This window comes from Halichoeres trimaculatus, unplaced genomic scaffold (assembly GCF_033239565.1).
Source record: "Halichoeres trimaculatus isolate MK-OKI-2021-1 unplaced genomic scaffold, fHalTri1.1 fHalTri1_scaffold_16, whole genome shotgun sequence".
NCBI lineage: Eukaryota > Metazoa > Chordata > Actinopteri > Labriformes > Labridae > Halichoeres > Halichoeres trimaculatus.
This window is the reverse complement of record NW_027437194.1, coordinates 29,555,341-29,570,029: the sequence shown is the minus strand read 5'-3', so window position 1 is coordinate 29,570,029 and position 14,689 is coordinate 29,555,341. Positions and strand designations below refer to the sequence as shown.

Sequence of the window (14,689 nt, the reverse complement as noted above, 5' to 3'; positions counted from 1 at the left end):
TGTCTGCCCCCCTTGGATGCATCTATAACCTGTCCTGTCAGATCAACATGTTTTTCTTTTCTCTTGGTTTTAGAGTGATGACATGCTGTCTAAGTAAGCCGTTGTTTTTCCCTTTTGGTCTTTTGTTCATTAATGATTTATGCTCTCTGCATCCAGGTCTTCATCTGTGTGTATCTCACTAACATGGCAGCTGCTTCTGTACGCTGAAAAAAAAATAAATCCAGGCAATTTTTTTGTCTTATTTTAGCAAAAATGTCCTGTTAGACTTAATTCACCAGACCAGCCCCGAAACATGTTTTATTTCAAGTTATTTAAAGACAAAAATAAAGCCTTGTAACAAGTAAAAATGATCTGCCAGAGGGGTGGGGAAAAAAAGTTTCTTTTATTAAGACATTACTCTAACCAAGAAACCTGATGTGCACATTTTTCTTACCCCATTTCCAGTTTCTTTTTACTTATTAAAGCAATTCAGACCTCATTTGTGTCTTTGAATATCTTGAAATAAGACATGATCCTGGACTTGTCTGTTGAATGTGACTCATATTAAGTGTAATTAGACATGTTTTAAGAAAGTAAGACATGAGCACTTGCTTAGATTTGAGTTTTTGCAGTTCAGGAACACATTACAAAAACTGAGAATTGAGCAAGCATCAACGTCCCTTATTAGAAGAAATTATCCTGTTAGACTTGGAATTAGCCACATTCACTGACAAGACCAGAGCCAGAATCAGAACCAGGTTTTATTGCTAATCACATCTACATATACAGGGTATCTAACTTGATGTATTGCTGCTAAACAATTCAACAAGGAAATAACCTGAGACTACAGAATACGAAGCTATACACTCTATAAAATAGAATATCAAAGAAAAAATTGAGATATGAAACTTAAAAATGTATGAAATTGTAAGAGAAATAAAGATTAAAAGGCACATGGGCATTGATGTAACGTTTAAAAAGAAAGAAAATCAGATCCACGAGAAGAGACTGGGTTATGTGGGAGGAGGGATGGCAGAGACGTTGTTTGTCAGGCTGACAGCTGAGGTAAAGAAACTGTTTTATTTTGGCCCAGATGGAACCAAAAGAGTCTCAACCAGCCCGTGTGCAGGGTGAGAGGGGTCAGTTACAATCTTACCTGCACGCCTCGGGGTCCTGGAAGGAAAAATGTCAGAAAAAGTGTCTCATTTTAACCTCCTAAGACCCAGTGTCCACACATGTGGACATTACAAGTCTGCCTCTCAGACCTATGGTTCTCCATTTTTTTAAACTTTGACCTATCAGCCACATTAAGAGGCACTGCCCACATCATCTTTTAGTGAAATCACAATATTACACACATTTTAGTATAATAGCACGACAAACAACCAATAGAAAACTCATAACACAAATAATCAAACTTCCTGAACAAAGACCAAGTTAAATTATTTCACTTATGAGGTCTTACTTATCCCAATTGAATTAGGTAAATTAAAAAATGAACACCAGACAAAATCTCAGATCTTAAGAGATATTTAAAGACAAAATGACTTTTCTGAACTTGTCCGATGAATCAGGCTCAAACTAAGTCTAAAAACACCTTTTTGTACTGAAATTGAGACATTGCTTGGATATCAGTTTTTGCATTTATTCTGACATTTTTGTCTTTATTTGTTCCTCCTCTGAGCTTTGCACCTGATGCGACTTGTAAACAGAATTGATGCAAATCTCAGTGAGATCCACTCACTGGCTCAGTCTCTGATGCCCCGACTGCAACACAGAATGCACAATTAAAATATTCTCCATGTGATTTAGCCGACCACTTCCTGATGCCAACAGAAACTAACAATCGTTGTTTCTGTGGGAATTAACAGTGGTGAAATGTGCAGGACTCTTGCTGAAAACTCCATTTGATCAGGTGTGTGATCAGGTGATCAGGGGTGTGTGGATTAATGGATTTTTGGAGGTTTGAAAGTAAAACGTTCCTTTTATCCCTTATTCATGATGAAATACTGAGCTTTTCAACATAAACAAATCTGGTAACTTTGATTTACTTCTTTTTTTTTCTGTATGTTTTTTTTTTTTTTTTTTGCTACTTCTCCAACAAATTATCACAGATTCTCACCATTTGATGTTTAAAATGTTGAGCATATTCAGTAAAAGTGTGCATGTATTTTTAATACTCCTCACCCTTGTACTTCTTAAAATATTCAGTATTTCTCTAATTTTTTTCAGCCCGTGAAAATAAATGGAGATGATCCATCACTGTGGAACAACGCAGGTGATGATGTCATAAGAGGTTATGAATAGGACTGGTGTGGTTAGGGTTAGGGCTCAGCATTTCAACATTCAGCATTATTATTATTGTTATTATTATTGTTGTTATTATTTTATTCATGTCATTACTTTTATTATTACTGTTATTTCTTTTTTAATAATTTGTACCTCTGCTCTGTGTTGCCAATTAACTCCTATCAAAGGGACTTCCAATGAAAATTAGCTATTTTAGCTAACTTGCGTACATTAACATTTGCTTAAATGTCACTTTATGTACATTGTCCCTTTTCAAATAAAATCAATTGAATTAAATTTGCTGCTGAAGCAAATGTGCCCCCAAGTTCTCCCTTTGACCTTATTTAAACATGAAACAAAATGTTCAATACACTGAAAAAAATGCATTGCTTAAGCCTTACATTGTTAGTCTTTCATCATGTATGTTTTTTTAAATCCACTCAACATGATGCCAAACTTTGCTCAACTCTGTAGATGGTGGAATGTGATGACAAAGTGCAATGACTTCACCTTTTTCATAGAGTGAGTGTTGTTTACTATGAGGAGTTTTAGAGTCACTTTAAATATTTATAGTTTGATTTACACTCTTTACTTTTCATCAAGCTTTCAGCTGACAAATCAGGCAGTAGTTTACTCTGAGAAGAAAAACAGAGAAAGAAGCACTTCCCTGCCTGTTCCTGCCCAGCAACATATTTTTGTTAAGGGTTTGGTACCAGCAACTGCTAATGTAGCAAATGTGACCTTATACTGCTAGCTTAACTCTGAATTTTGACATGTGAAAACAACAGTGTTGATTGAAACTAACATCTCCAGAATCCCTCTCAGCCCAGTTGATAACTTTGCAGTTCATATCAGCGTAGTATATTCATCACGTCACTTGATCTCTGTCGTTACGTCAGACGCTCACTCTGCAGCAGCCAGAGCTACAACTCTTTAAGCTGTTTAACATCAGTGTGTGAGCACCATTCTTACACACTCTGTAGCCCACACACCTTTTTTTTTTTTTTAACAGCATCTCACTCTGTGTTGCTTGTGCCCTGGCGTTATGAATGTGTCACTGTGGCAGCATGAGCACGGCCTTCTGTTCATGTTCAATCAAACAGGCTCCAGACTGAGTGTGGACTGGGACGCTTCTGTAGAAACATCAAGTCAGTGACAAAGACCTGTGATATATTGGCGTTAGCTGTAAAGTAAAATCTGGATCTCTTTCTGACCATCAGACTGAGTCCAGATTCTGGATAGTCCATTTTTTATGAGAAGGTTAGTGACTCAGTAACCCTGGAAGTGTTGGTGTCACAGTGATAAGAGCTGTTTGAACACCCTGAACACTCTGCATTCCGAGCATCAGTGGTAGAGCTGTTAAGTTCCTCTCCAAGCTGCCATCCACTAAAAAGTTTCTAAAACCATATGAAGCTGTGACAAAGAGGAAGTGTGTGCTTCAGGGTTATGATTTAAGCCTCAATTTTATCAGATGTGTCATCTGCACAGCTCTAAGAAGGAAGGATTGTTACAGACAGAAATGTTCTTATCAGTGCCAAAAACAGAAATCTGAGCACGTGTTTATGTCTTAATTTCAATAAACACTGTCTAATAAGACTTTATATGAATCACCTTCCCCTGACAAGTCCAGAAACAATGTTAAATGGCAGGATATTAGAGAAAAAAAGCCTCAGTCATTTGTAAAGAGTAAAAAAAATCTGCAAATTTGTTCGAAAAAACTTTACTTGTTAATTGTTTTTATACAAGAAACTAAACAAGTGCACTTCTTTTATTACCCCTCCGGCAGATTTCCAAAAACTTATTGGTATCAGTTGTCTTATTAGATTAAATTTGAGCTGTGTCCGCCTGAGAGATCCAGAAATGTCTTTTTTTGAGATATTAAAAAAATATTTACTGACATCATAATTCATTTGATTTGCCTTAATACATTTACAAGCAACTCATTTTTATGTCTTTGTGCCTCAAGACTTTTCTCTGGACCTCTCAGGTGATTATGGCTCATAATAAGTCTAACAAGACAATTTCTACTAAAAATAAAACATAAACACTTGCTTCTGTTTCAGTTTTTGCAGTGACATCCTGCAGAAGTCACTGCCATGGTAATAAAATACACAGAGGTGAGGACCCAGATACAGAAGGAGAAAGTGTGAATGAACAGATCTGACTGTACTCATAAAAACATCAGGAACCACACTGAGTCCTGGTGTCAGCCAAACTTGAACTGCATAGAAAAGAATGGTACACAGACTCTGCATTATTGATTGATCAGAGACTGGAATTTAACAAGCAGCATATATAAGTTACCAAAGAAGAAAGCTGTGCTTAAACTCCTCTTTTATTAATATTAGTATTATTATTGTTAGTATTATTATTGTTAGTATTATTATTATTATTACTATTATTATTAGTAGTAGTAGTAGTAGTAGTAGTAGTAATAGTAGTAGTAGTAGTAGTAGTAGTATTTATTTGTTTATTTATTTATTTTTGTATTGTGCAATAAGACAGTGGAATGGATAGACCAGGGGTCTGCAACCTTTACTTTCATAAGAATGGATGAAAGTCACTCGGGAGCTGCAAAATGTACTTTATCTTCACATTAAGACAAAAAAAGTGTATAATCAGGTGAATAATTATCTAAACACGAAGTTTTTGTGTTTATAAATTTGTACATGCGATTTCTTAGTTTTTTTTTTTTTTTTGTTAATTAATTTACTTGAAGTATTTAATTTATTTTTCAATAAATTTTAAATTTAAGAAAAAAAAGGAATTGGTAGTGTCATACATTTTATAAATTTAGCCAAATTGGGAAAATGAAAAAAAGATTAAAAAATTTCAGAAAAAAAAAAGAATTAAAAAAAGGGGCAAAATTTCAAAGAAATTGATGAAATGTCATAAATTTGAAAAAAAAAAAAAAAACCTTAAAAATGTAAATTCAAAATTTTGCTTAATTTCCAAAAGTGTGAAAACTTTCGTAAATTGCAAAAAAAGAGGGATTTCTATTGAAAAAAATTAAAAATTTGCAAAATTAAAAAAAAAAATGTGGAATTATTTTTCCTAATTTGCAAAAATGTCCAAAAAATTGAAATAAAAAAAATTCCCCCCAAAAAAACTTAAAGCTTTGTTTCAAGAGGTGATGCATTTTTAGTCCAAATTTTATATTATGATTTTACTTAGTGTCTGTGTCGTGATCATTAAAATATTAAAAGCTCTTTATTTTAATAATATTTTTAAAGTTACAAGGAGCCATTGCAAAGGAGTCAAAGAGCTGCATGAGGCTCCTGAGCCACAGGTTGCAGACCCCTGGAATAGACAAACTGGTAGTGAACAAATTGGTGGTAGCAGGGATAGTTGTTTCAGTAAAGTAAAAAAAAATAGTTACAAAGATTGCATAAGAAAAAATACAATCAAAGAAAAATACAATCAAAGAAAAATAAATATAAAAAGGAATATAGATAAAAGGCAGGGGGCTGTGCTGCACTCTGGGGTGTCTGGGTTGGGGGGATGGCCAGCTGAGTTAAAAGCTGCAGGCTGGTCCACTGTGGGTCGGAGGAGATTTGGGGGCAACCTAATATTTCATTCAGTTTGTTAAAATAGAATGAAAGTTAAAAAAATAAATAAAAGATCTATTCGTCTGAGCCTTTTTCCATGCCATGCACTTTTTTTAGTCCATTCCTGGTAGATTGTAGTTTTGCCAGACAGATGTGTAAAACAACATCTGCTTAGAGTAAGAGCGGTCACATCCTCCAAACGCTGCAGTCAGCTCCTCTTGACCCCTTTTACTCACCTCTCTGTTTCCTCCTGGGTCTTTTTGTTTTCACTCTTCAAACCTCCCTCAGGTCTCAGAGACGGGTCACGTGATTTATCTGCTTTTGTGTTTGAGTGTTTCTAATTAAAAAACTGAGGTGGTCTCAGGGAAGCAGTGTGATCATTAACAGAACACTGACGGCACACACAGAATCAGGAACAGAGAAGCACTCACAGGAGTGAGTTTAAAGCACCAAACATACCCTCTTAAATTACAGCTTACCTTGTATTTTTTAGTTTCTTCAATCAGGCATGTGCAGGAGTTTCCAGCTGAGTGAAATAGCTGTGTCAATAAAAGTGGGCCTGTAATTATAGAAAGCCCAAGGTGATATTCACACGCAACAATTTAAATTAACAACTATCACACCATCAAACTGCATTATTTGATATACATATATAGTTTATATTATTCAATTAGTGTGTGCATTGATGTGCGTGTGTGTTTTATTTCTCATCTCCTCTCTAAATGCTCTGATGACCCCCGCCTCTCCGTTCACTCGGTGTGTTCCTCTTGATGTGGCGTCTTTTACAGGAGCTGGTTGGGTAACGCGGTCATTACTGCAGCGTGTCCCGTCTGAACTCGCCATGTCGGTAATCTTTACAGTCACGGTGCATCTGTGCCTGTAAAACAGTCTGTTCTTTTAGCTGCCATAAAACGTCTAGTGGCTGCTGTAAAACCCACGCATATACTGTACATGAGCGGGCACATATATCTGTGTGTGTGTGTGTGTGTGTGTGAGCTCACTGCTGGCCCTGTGTAATTATGGGTAGCCTTGCGTTGCCCTTTATGATGAGTCATTATTACCGTGTTCTGTAGAATGAATATAAGAGGAATAATCAAAAGGAGCCACTCACAGTGGTGTTTGAATGTTCAGATATGAACACTGAAGCTGCTGTGTTCAGGCTGTTGTGTTATAATGGCATTTTTATTATGAAACGGTTTGTAGCGTCTTGTTAACCCTCCTTAACGTGGTCTGATGTTGTTTTTAATGAGCAGCTTTAGCCTAAAGCTTTACTTTACAGTCGTTTTGGCTTTTTTTCTTGTGCTGAATTGAAACGTGATTTAATAAACTCACTTAGATTCAGACTGCCTCTCTAAATGGGCTGAAACTGAGAGCCTGTGTTATAACTTGATTTAAACAGCGAGCAGCATAGGAGGATGTGGGGGGATTATAAGATTTAACAAGCCTCGAAATATGGAATAAGTCAAAAAGCTGCTGTTAGGCAATCAATCAAAGTCTATCATTTAAAAAGTAATGAAGACTCGGGCCTTTTAACATCGGACGCATATAACTTCATTGCTCTGAGAGAAGAATATCCATTAAAATGGAAGTAAAGGAAGTGCCTATAAGCATATCCCAGTGAAGGAGCAGCATTAAGATCGACTGATTGGGCGTTGATTGTTTTGCTGTCATGTTTTTATATTTAAAGTATGTCAACAGTGTGACTCAGTTTCACAAGCAGAGTGATATAGCTATGATAACTTAAATTAGTGTTTATATTAGAGATCGGCCAATTAATGGGGCTGATTACCAGCATATTTAAATAATCAAGCATCAGCTGATTCCTGCTCTCACAGGGCCTATTAAAAAGTGTTTGCAGACACTTCAGACGGCTTTGCTGTTGAGCAATGTTTGCCTTCCTCTTATGTCCATTTTGCTATACTGCAATTTACATTCTCATTTTAATTCTGCTGGGTACAGATATTACAGATATTACATTGTGTGGATTGAATAAAGGCTAGTGTTCTCTGTTTATTTACTTTTTTACTGAATTAGACAAAAGACATGCTCATCAGGTTGAATGGTCACTCTAAATTACGCATAGGTGTGAGTGTGTGTGAGAATAGTTGTCACTCTTATGTTTTAGCCTGGTTTAGTTCTTACCTTTTGACAGATTTTAATCAGCCTGGGTGCTTATGAGTCTGAGACATAATTTTGAAAACAGAATTAGTCAAGGAAGCATTATTGGGCTTATTTCATAACCACTTTTATGCAGACGACACCCAGCTTTAAATTTCTTCCTCACTGATTATTTTCAATAGGAGCCAAAAGCATCCAGAGACAGACGAGTTAAAACTAGAGGTAGACCGATATATCGGCCGGCCGATATATCGGGCCGATATTTGGACATTTGTCTCTATCGGCCATCGGCTGTATTTTCTTTTAAAAAGCCGATTTTTGATCCGTTGTATAAAATGACGCAATTTTTGATCAGGCACAAAAAAGATGAGCACCTCAAACTTGTGGAACCACTTGGATACATTACATACTTTTGTTCAAATTATATTAATAAGTTTAAATTTCTTTTCTGACATTTTAAGAAGAGTGTGAATGTTTACTACTGCTTGTTACATTGTGCGTTTACTCAGACAAAAAATTTCATTGTTTTGAAAGCTGAATAAATGTTCAGAGGACTGGACACGACTTGTTGTAATAGATTCCTATTAGTTGCTCAGAAATTGCTGCGTTTCACAAAAATGTGATAAATATATATTTATTTAACAATGGGCCTGAATATCAAATTGGAAAAATCAACTATGCATATCAGCATCGGCTGCCCAAATTTGGAAAGCATCGGCATCGGCCCCCAAAAAACCCATATCGGTCGACCTCTAGTCAAAACAACATGAAGTAATCTGGGAGGAACACAGAAGACCAGCAGATACACAATAAAGAGTTTACTTTAAAAAAGATCACAGTAATTTATCGAATAGAATAGAATAGAATAGAATAGAATAGAATAGAATAGAATAGAATAGAATAGAATAGAATCCACAGGGTCCAGGGCTGAGCTGGACTTCTTCAGCAGTCTGTTCAGTCTCTCTCCTGTATCCTGTGCACTCACAGCAGATGAAATCCTTATAATGAGGCAGTGTCCAGTGTTAGCTCTGGTAGCCATGTCTGTGAATAGGACTGGTGTTCCCTCTGTTGCTGAGTTAGCACGGCTAGCTCATCTATATAGACCATACATTTCCAGTAACCATGGATAGAAGGACAAGCCGATGTCATCTCTTCTTACGTCTCATACTGCAGCACCAGCACGTTATCCTGGCCTCCTTACTTCAGCTCACAAGACACACAGGGCCTAGCACCAGTGAGCATCAATATGCCACAGGCTGCCAACAGCTGAACTGCACAAAAGATCTCTGGACACAAAGGAGCAAAAATCAGTAAAAACACAACTGCAAACACAACCAGTTTGGTGTCAGTGGCCAACAAATGAGACTTAAAAAGTAATGATTTGATGTAGATAACTAAAAAGATAAGTAAAAATAAAAAAGAATAACAATGAAGAGAGAGCTGCTTCAACAAGTTGCTTCTTGAGCAGCACACATAATTTGCTCTGGCAGTAGAAATAGTAACTGAGGAGGCAGGTCTAAACAAGTAAAGTGCATATCAACTTTTCAGAGAGGGATATATATCACTACTCAGAGTCTATAAAAATAAAAAAATAAATAATCCTAGACTCACTTTAACCTCAAGAACATCTATGAAGCACTTTAACCTGGACTTGGTAACACAGAGCTAGAGGAGTTAAAGACGTGCAAATACACATACTGTGTGGCAAACAATTTATGCTAACAAGGCTGACAGGAGACAAAGCAACAGGATTAAATTCACCACCACTGACCCAGAGTGTGAGCAGTGAACCCTGGCTGACAGTCCAGTAAAGGGGAGAGTTTGAGGTGAGGCAGACTGAGGAGGTGTGCGGCGTGGCTGGAGTGAGCGCCGAGTTGTTGAAAGGTCAGGGGAAGATGCAGCCGGAGCAGGCAGGGTTGGTCAGGAATCTGTGGCACAGGGAACAAGAGGTTAGAATCCAGAGCTGTAAACAAAGGTGACGAGGTTGAGCAGATAGTTTAACTGTGTTATACAACAGTCCACTCTGAGTTGTGGTCGCAGTCAGGATTTTATGGTAGGAGTAGATGAGTTGCTGGTGGAGCATTCTAGTAACCACTGGCCTGCACTCCACACACACAGCTCACAGCTCACACCCGGGGTAAAAAACATGGACTGTATAATATGTAGACACATTTTTGGGCCTGCATCATTACCATTATTACCTCTTTCAGAACTCTTTTTACACATAGTTTTATGTTATCATTATAATCCGTTTTTTGTTTGTTTGTTTGTTTGTTTGTTTCTTGTTTGTTTCTTGTTAGTTCATTTTATGTTGTTTTTATTCATTTTATTTTTTCATACTAATTTGGATTGTGTTATTATGATTATTTTGATCTGACTCACTTTAATTCATTTTATTTCATTTCATTTCGTTTAGACTCATTTTTTTTATTCTTTAAAGTGATACTCTAGTTCTCATCCTGTCTCTTCGTCCTGGCAGACTACCTGCGTTTGTTTATATCTGGCACGCCTCGCACGCGGACTGATACACTAAGCGGCGAGCGCCTCGTAGCCAGCTGTGGCTCTGCAGCGGAGGTAGCGCCACTTTATGACACGATGAGAACTAGAGCCTTATTTAGTGGTGTTTTTGTGTGAAAGTAACGCGCTGAAAATTCTCTATATAAAGCTTGAATGCTGACTGATAACAGATTTTTTCGTCGGGAGTCTGTTTATTTGTGTTTTTGGTCAAGTAAAATATGGCCCCGTCTGAGTGCAGAGGAAACCGGCAGAGGAGCAGGGAGGGGGTGTTTGGTGCGTGCGCTCTGGGCTTCTGCTGCACAAAATCACTGCTGTAGGGGTAATTTCTGCCCTAAACCTTGTGATAGGACCCAACTTGTTCCATCCCGATGTATCACTTTAAGTTAACTGTTTTATGGTAGTCATTCGGTCTTCTATTCATTTTTTGTTTTACTTTGTTTTGCTCAGTATAATTTATTCATCTCTTCTCACATATTACTTTAATCTATTGTCTCTGTTCTTTCATAAAGTACTTCAGCCTGCACGTTTAACGTACGGACAGATGATATGAATGACTATGAGCTTGAGTAAGAATCTACAAACATGTTAGCCCTGAGATTGGCTGGAAAACCTTGTGTCCAAAGACAGCTGGGAGCACAGACTTTAAAAAAGAAAGGACGTCATCTTGCTTGGGCCAAAGTGACGTTGCCACAAAAACTGCTCCCCGTGGTGGCTGGTTTCAGTATAGGTCAAAAACTCAGTCTCCCCAGTCATTCCAGATGGGCTGTGGTCAAACTTTATAAAAAAGAATACACCTGGTAGAAATGCTTCTCACATCTGTATGCTGTGGTGATATAAAGGTATTATTTGGCTGCATTGTGTTTAAGACGTCTTGTTTCCGAAAAGATTCTTTTCATAGGTTATTAGAGGTTTAAAAACAAGGTTTTACTATATGTTTATCGACGATTGACAGCTACCATTCTTGTGTAGTTTTTTTCAGGAATAGTAAGATACATCGGGAGGGAGAGACAAGAGGAAAATAGACCCTAAAAATAAAAAAATGATAATAATAATAATTCTCTCCAGTCACCACTCAGATCCTCTCTAAGCTCCTAGTAGTATCTACTGTGCAAATTTTGACTGCATAGTGGCGGCGGCACATTTTGACTTCAAAATTGCACACGCTGTCCATTCTGTTTACAGTCTGTGGAGGGAGCAGGCTCCACCACCACCACCTCCAAAGAAAAACATGGTGAATAAGTGAGAGATAGTTTCTTCCTAGACCTTTACTGACATATTTTAACTTCCTGTAAGCACCCATTCAGACCCAGGTTGTACTGTCTGCAGGTCGTGGCTCATTAGTATTATAAATCTGTGAGTCACAACAAATTACAAATGTTACTCAGGGAAAAATACGCTCTAACCTGGGAAACAGCATTTCAAAAATGATTTTACCAGCTTGTCCCTGACATTTCCTTTGGCTGGAGGAGCGCCTTTTCTGTCACAGGTCTCCAGATGTTCAGAAAGGTTGCCTGCTGTTCCTAAGCAATTAGAATAGGGCAGGCACCAAGCACTTCCTGTCTCCCAAAGGAACTGATGTTTATTTTACCTGGCCTTGTTTTGGCAGCCTTCTCTAAGCAAAACATCCTGTAAGGAATGCCTCCTCCAGTTGGCCGTGCAGATTAGACTTTGATAAAGTACTCGTAGATGTTCAAAACTGGCACAAGAACAACTAATTAGCAGCAGGTACACAGTGTTTGTTTCAGGTCCCTCTCAGAGGGAGTGAGCAGCATCACCTCTGTCCCCTGCAGCATCTCCCAGCTGAATGCATGGATGCTCTTTTCCCCGTCAGGTGTTGGGTTTGTGCTGTATCTGAGCTTCCGACAGCTTCAGAGGTCCTGCTACGAGCTCTTTGAAGACATGTGTGTTCATGTGTGTGTGTGTGTGTGAGAGAGAGAGAGGAACAGACAGACTGGGCCAAAGACAAAAGAGGAGGCCTTCTAAACAAAATCTCCAACCTTATGGAAAGCCAGGTATAACTGCATGCACATTAAAGGACACAGAAGTTCAGAAACATACACACAGATACACACACATACACACACGCCTCTGGGCTCAGAAACTGGAGCCACATCAAAGCTTTTATCTGCCTTTGGGCTGCGAGGACAGAAAGACACCAGTGAGATAGAGAGAAGAGGCGAGAGGAGAAAAATGAAGAAGACGTGGTGACAACTCACAGTGAAGAGTAAGTGAGAAGGAAAGAGAGGCTGTGAAGAAATCACAGGCTTTAGGAGACGGACAGTGTGAAAGCAAGAGACAAATGTTCGATGAGAACGAAGCTGGAGGGGAGTGAAAGTTGTTGGAGGAAGCAGCAAAACAACATCTGTTTTGTTGGGTCTACCTTCGTCTTTCTTGATGTTCCTGTTGATGTATTATTGTTTGCTGTGTATCAATACTTCATTTGCATGAGCACTAAGCTTTTTTCTGCCCTGAGGGTGCAGAGAACGTGGAGTGAGCTTTCTCACCAGCTCATTTTTGTTTAACTGTACTTTAAGACATAACTAATGCCGTCCCTGCTCCTTCTCCCTGTAGGCTCGTCCTATTTCTTCAAGGGGAAGGAGTACTGGCGAGTGCCGGGCAGTGACATGGAGGTGGAGGCAGGATTCCCCCGCCTCATCGCTAAAGACTGGCTGCTGTGCACAGAGATGCAGTCGGACTCTCCGGACACAGAGCCCAAAAGCACGGAGACCAGAGGCAACGTGCACCACCACCCGGACCACGCGGAGAACGGGTTCGAGGTGTGCTCCTGCACCTCTGACACCGCGTCGCCTCTGGGTGCCCGTCCCTCCCCCTCCCCCCTGTGGCTGCTGCCACCTCTCTGGACACTCTCACTGGCCCTCCGCTCTGAACTTCTATGATGCCAAAGCACGGGACGGAGCAGCGGTTTGATTGCGGGGCCAATGCGCTCAGTCTTCATACAAACTGGGATCTTTTGTTCATATGATATTAACGGATATGTTTTGGTATCATTTGCTGTTATTTATTTCTTACGCCATTTGATGGTCATTTAAAGCGCCTTGCAGTATGGGTTATACATACATATATACATGGTAACATTGTATCTTACAAGGGAACATGTAGTTGGTCCACTAGCATTGCTAATGCTAACATCGTGCTTTACAAACTGCATTAAACAGAGCATCTTATCTCTTAGTTTCTTCTTGGATGGGTTCATGTGGGTGAGGAAACTGTTTCAGTGTGGCTGTGGGGGGGTTTGTTCACATAACGTTCAAAGCATTTCATCAGCCCCTGTGATCATTTCTCTGTCATGTACAGTAGGCTTACAGCAATAATGAATGGCGCTGTGGGATGTAAGCAGGCTGGTTGGTACATGGTGTCAGAGGAGCACCATCCTGAGATGTCTTACTGATGTTATGAAGAGATTTAAAGCTTCATTTGTGCTGTTAGATGGACTTTAGGAGGCTAGGAATACTAATTTCTTCATTGTCGACAACTAGATGAGAGCAGTAGCACCAGTGTAATGAAATTAGCGGGTGGTTAGCTTAGCTTAATTTGAGAAACAGGCTACAGAGAAACAGCTCTGCAAAGTTATTCATGATTTTTTTTAAACAATGTACTGTGGATTTTACAGACAGGTGCCTGATTGGTTATATGTGTGATTTTGCTGGTTTAACCTTTGGGTTATGCAAAGCTAAAAAGTTTCCCCTTGTGTCCCAGCTTGTAAATATCAGTATAGTCTCAGGGGCCCGCTACACAATAATATTTCACCTGAAAACGCAAAAAACGCAGTAAAAAAAAACTGTGTATACACCTTAGACTGTGTAATATATGGATGTAGCCTCCCTAGCGTCACCCATGTGTTGCTGAAACAGAGTTTTAAGGCAAATCAGCTGGTGCAGCCATGTTAAAAGATGGGTGGGCTTTGAGACGCTACACTAACAGCAATAGGGCACACATCAGTCACGTGAGCTGAGCTGTGCGTCTGATTGGGCGAATTCTCAATCTTGATATCTTCTCAACTGCAGTTAAAAAAAAATCACCAAATTCAAGTGTGACGAGTTATTCTGTGAAATTTTAGAGATTAAAGCTATTTAAACTAGTTTTTTGACTAAAAGTGATGATTATGGCTGTGTTTTCGCTAACAGTTCAGTTCATCTCAGCACACATTTTGTGGCATTTCCTTTGAATAAAACTAGAACAGGTCCCCAAACTACCAACCCATGCCTTCTGTTGTGGTG

General features: G+C 38.8%; 1 protein-coding gene across 1 annotated transcript in view; it reads left to right on the top strand.

Annotated features, from left to right (window-relative positions):
• Window positions 1–14,051, top strand: part of LOC141805861 (matrix metalloproteinase-17-like) — a 182,392-nt gene extending 168,341 nt beyond the window's left edge. Inside the window, exon 10 of the mRNA XM_074691070.1 lies at window positions 13,023–14,051. Within this exon, the coding sequence (XP_074547171.1) occupies window positions 13,023–13,348 (326 nt within the window). The 3' untranslated portion in view covers window positions 13,349–14,051. The remainder of the gene's footprint in view (window positions 1–13,022) is intronic.
• Window positions 14,052–14,689: the final 638 nt, after the last annotated feature.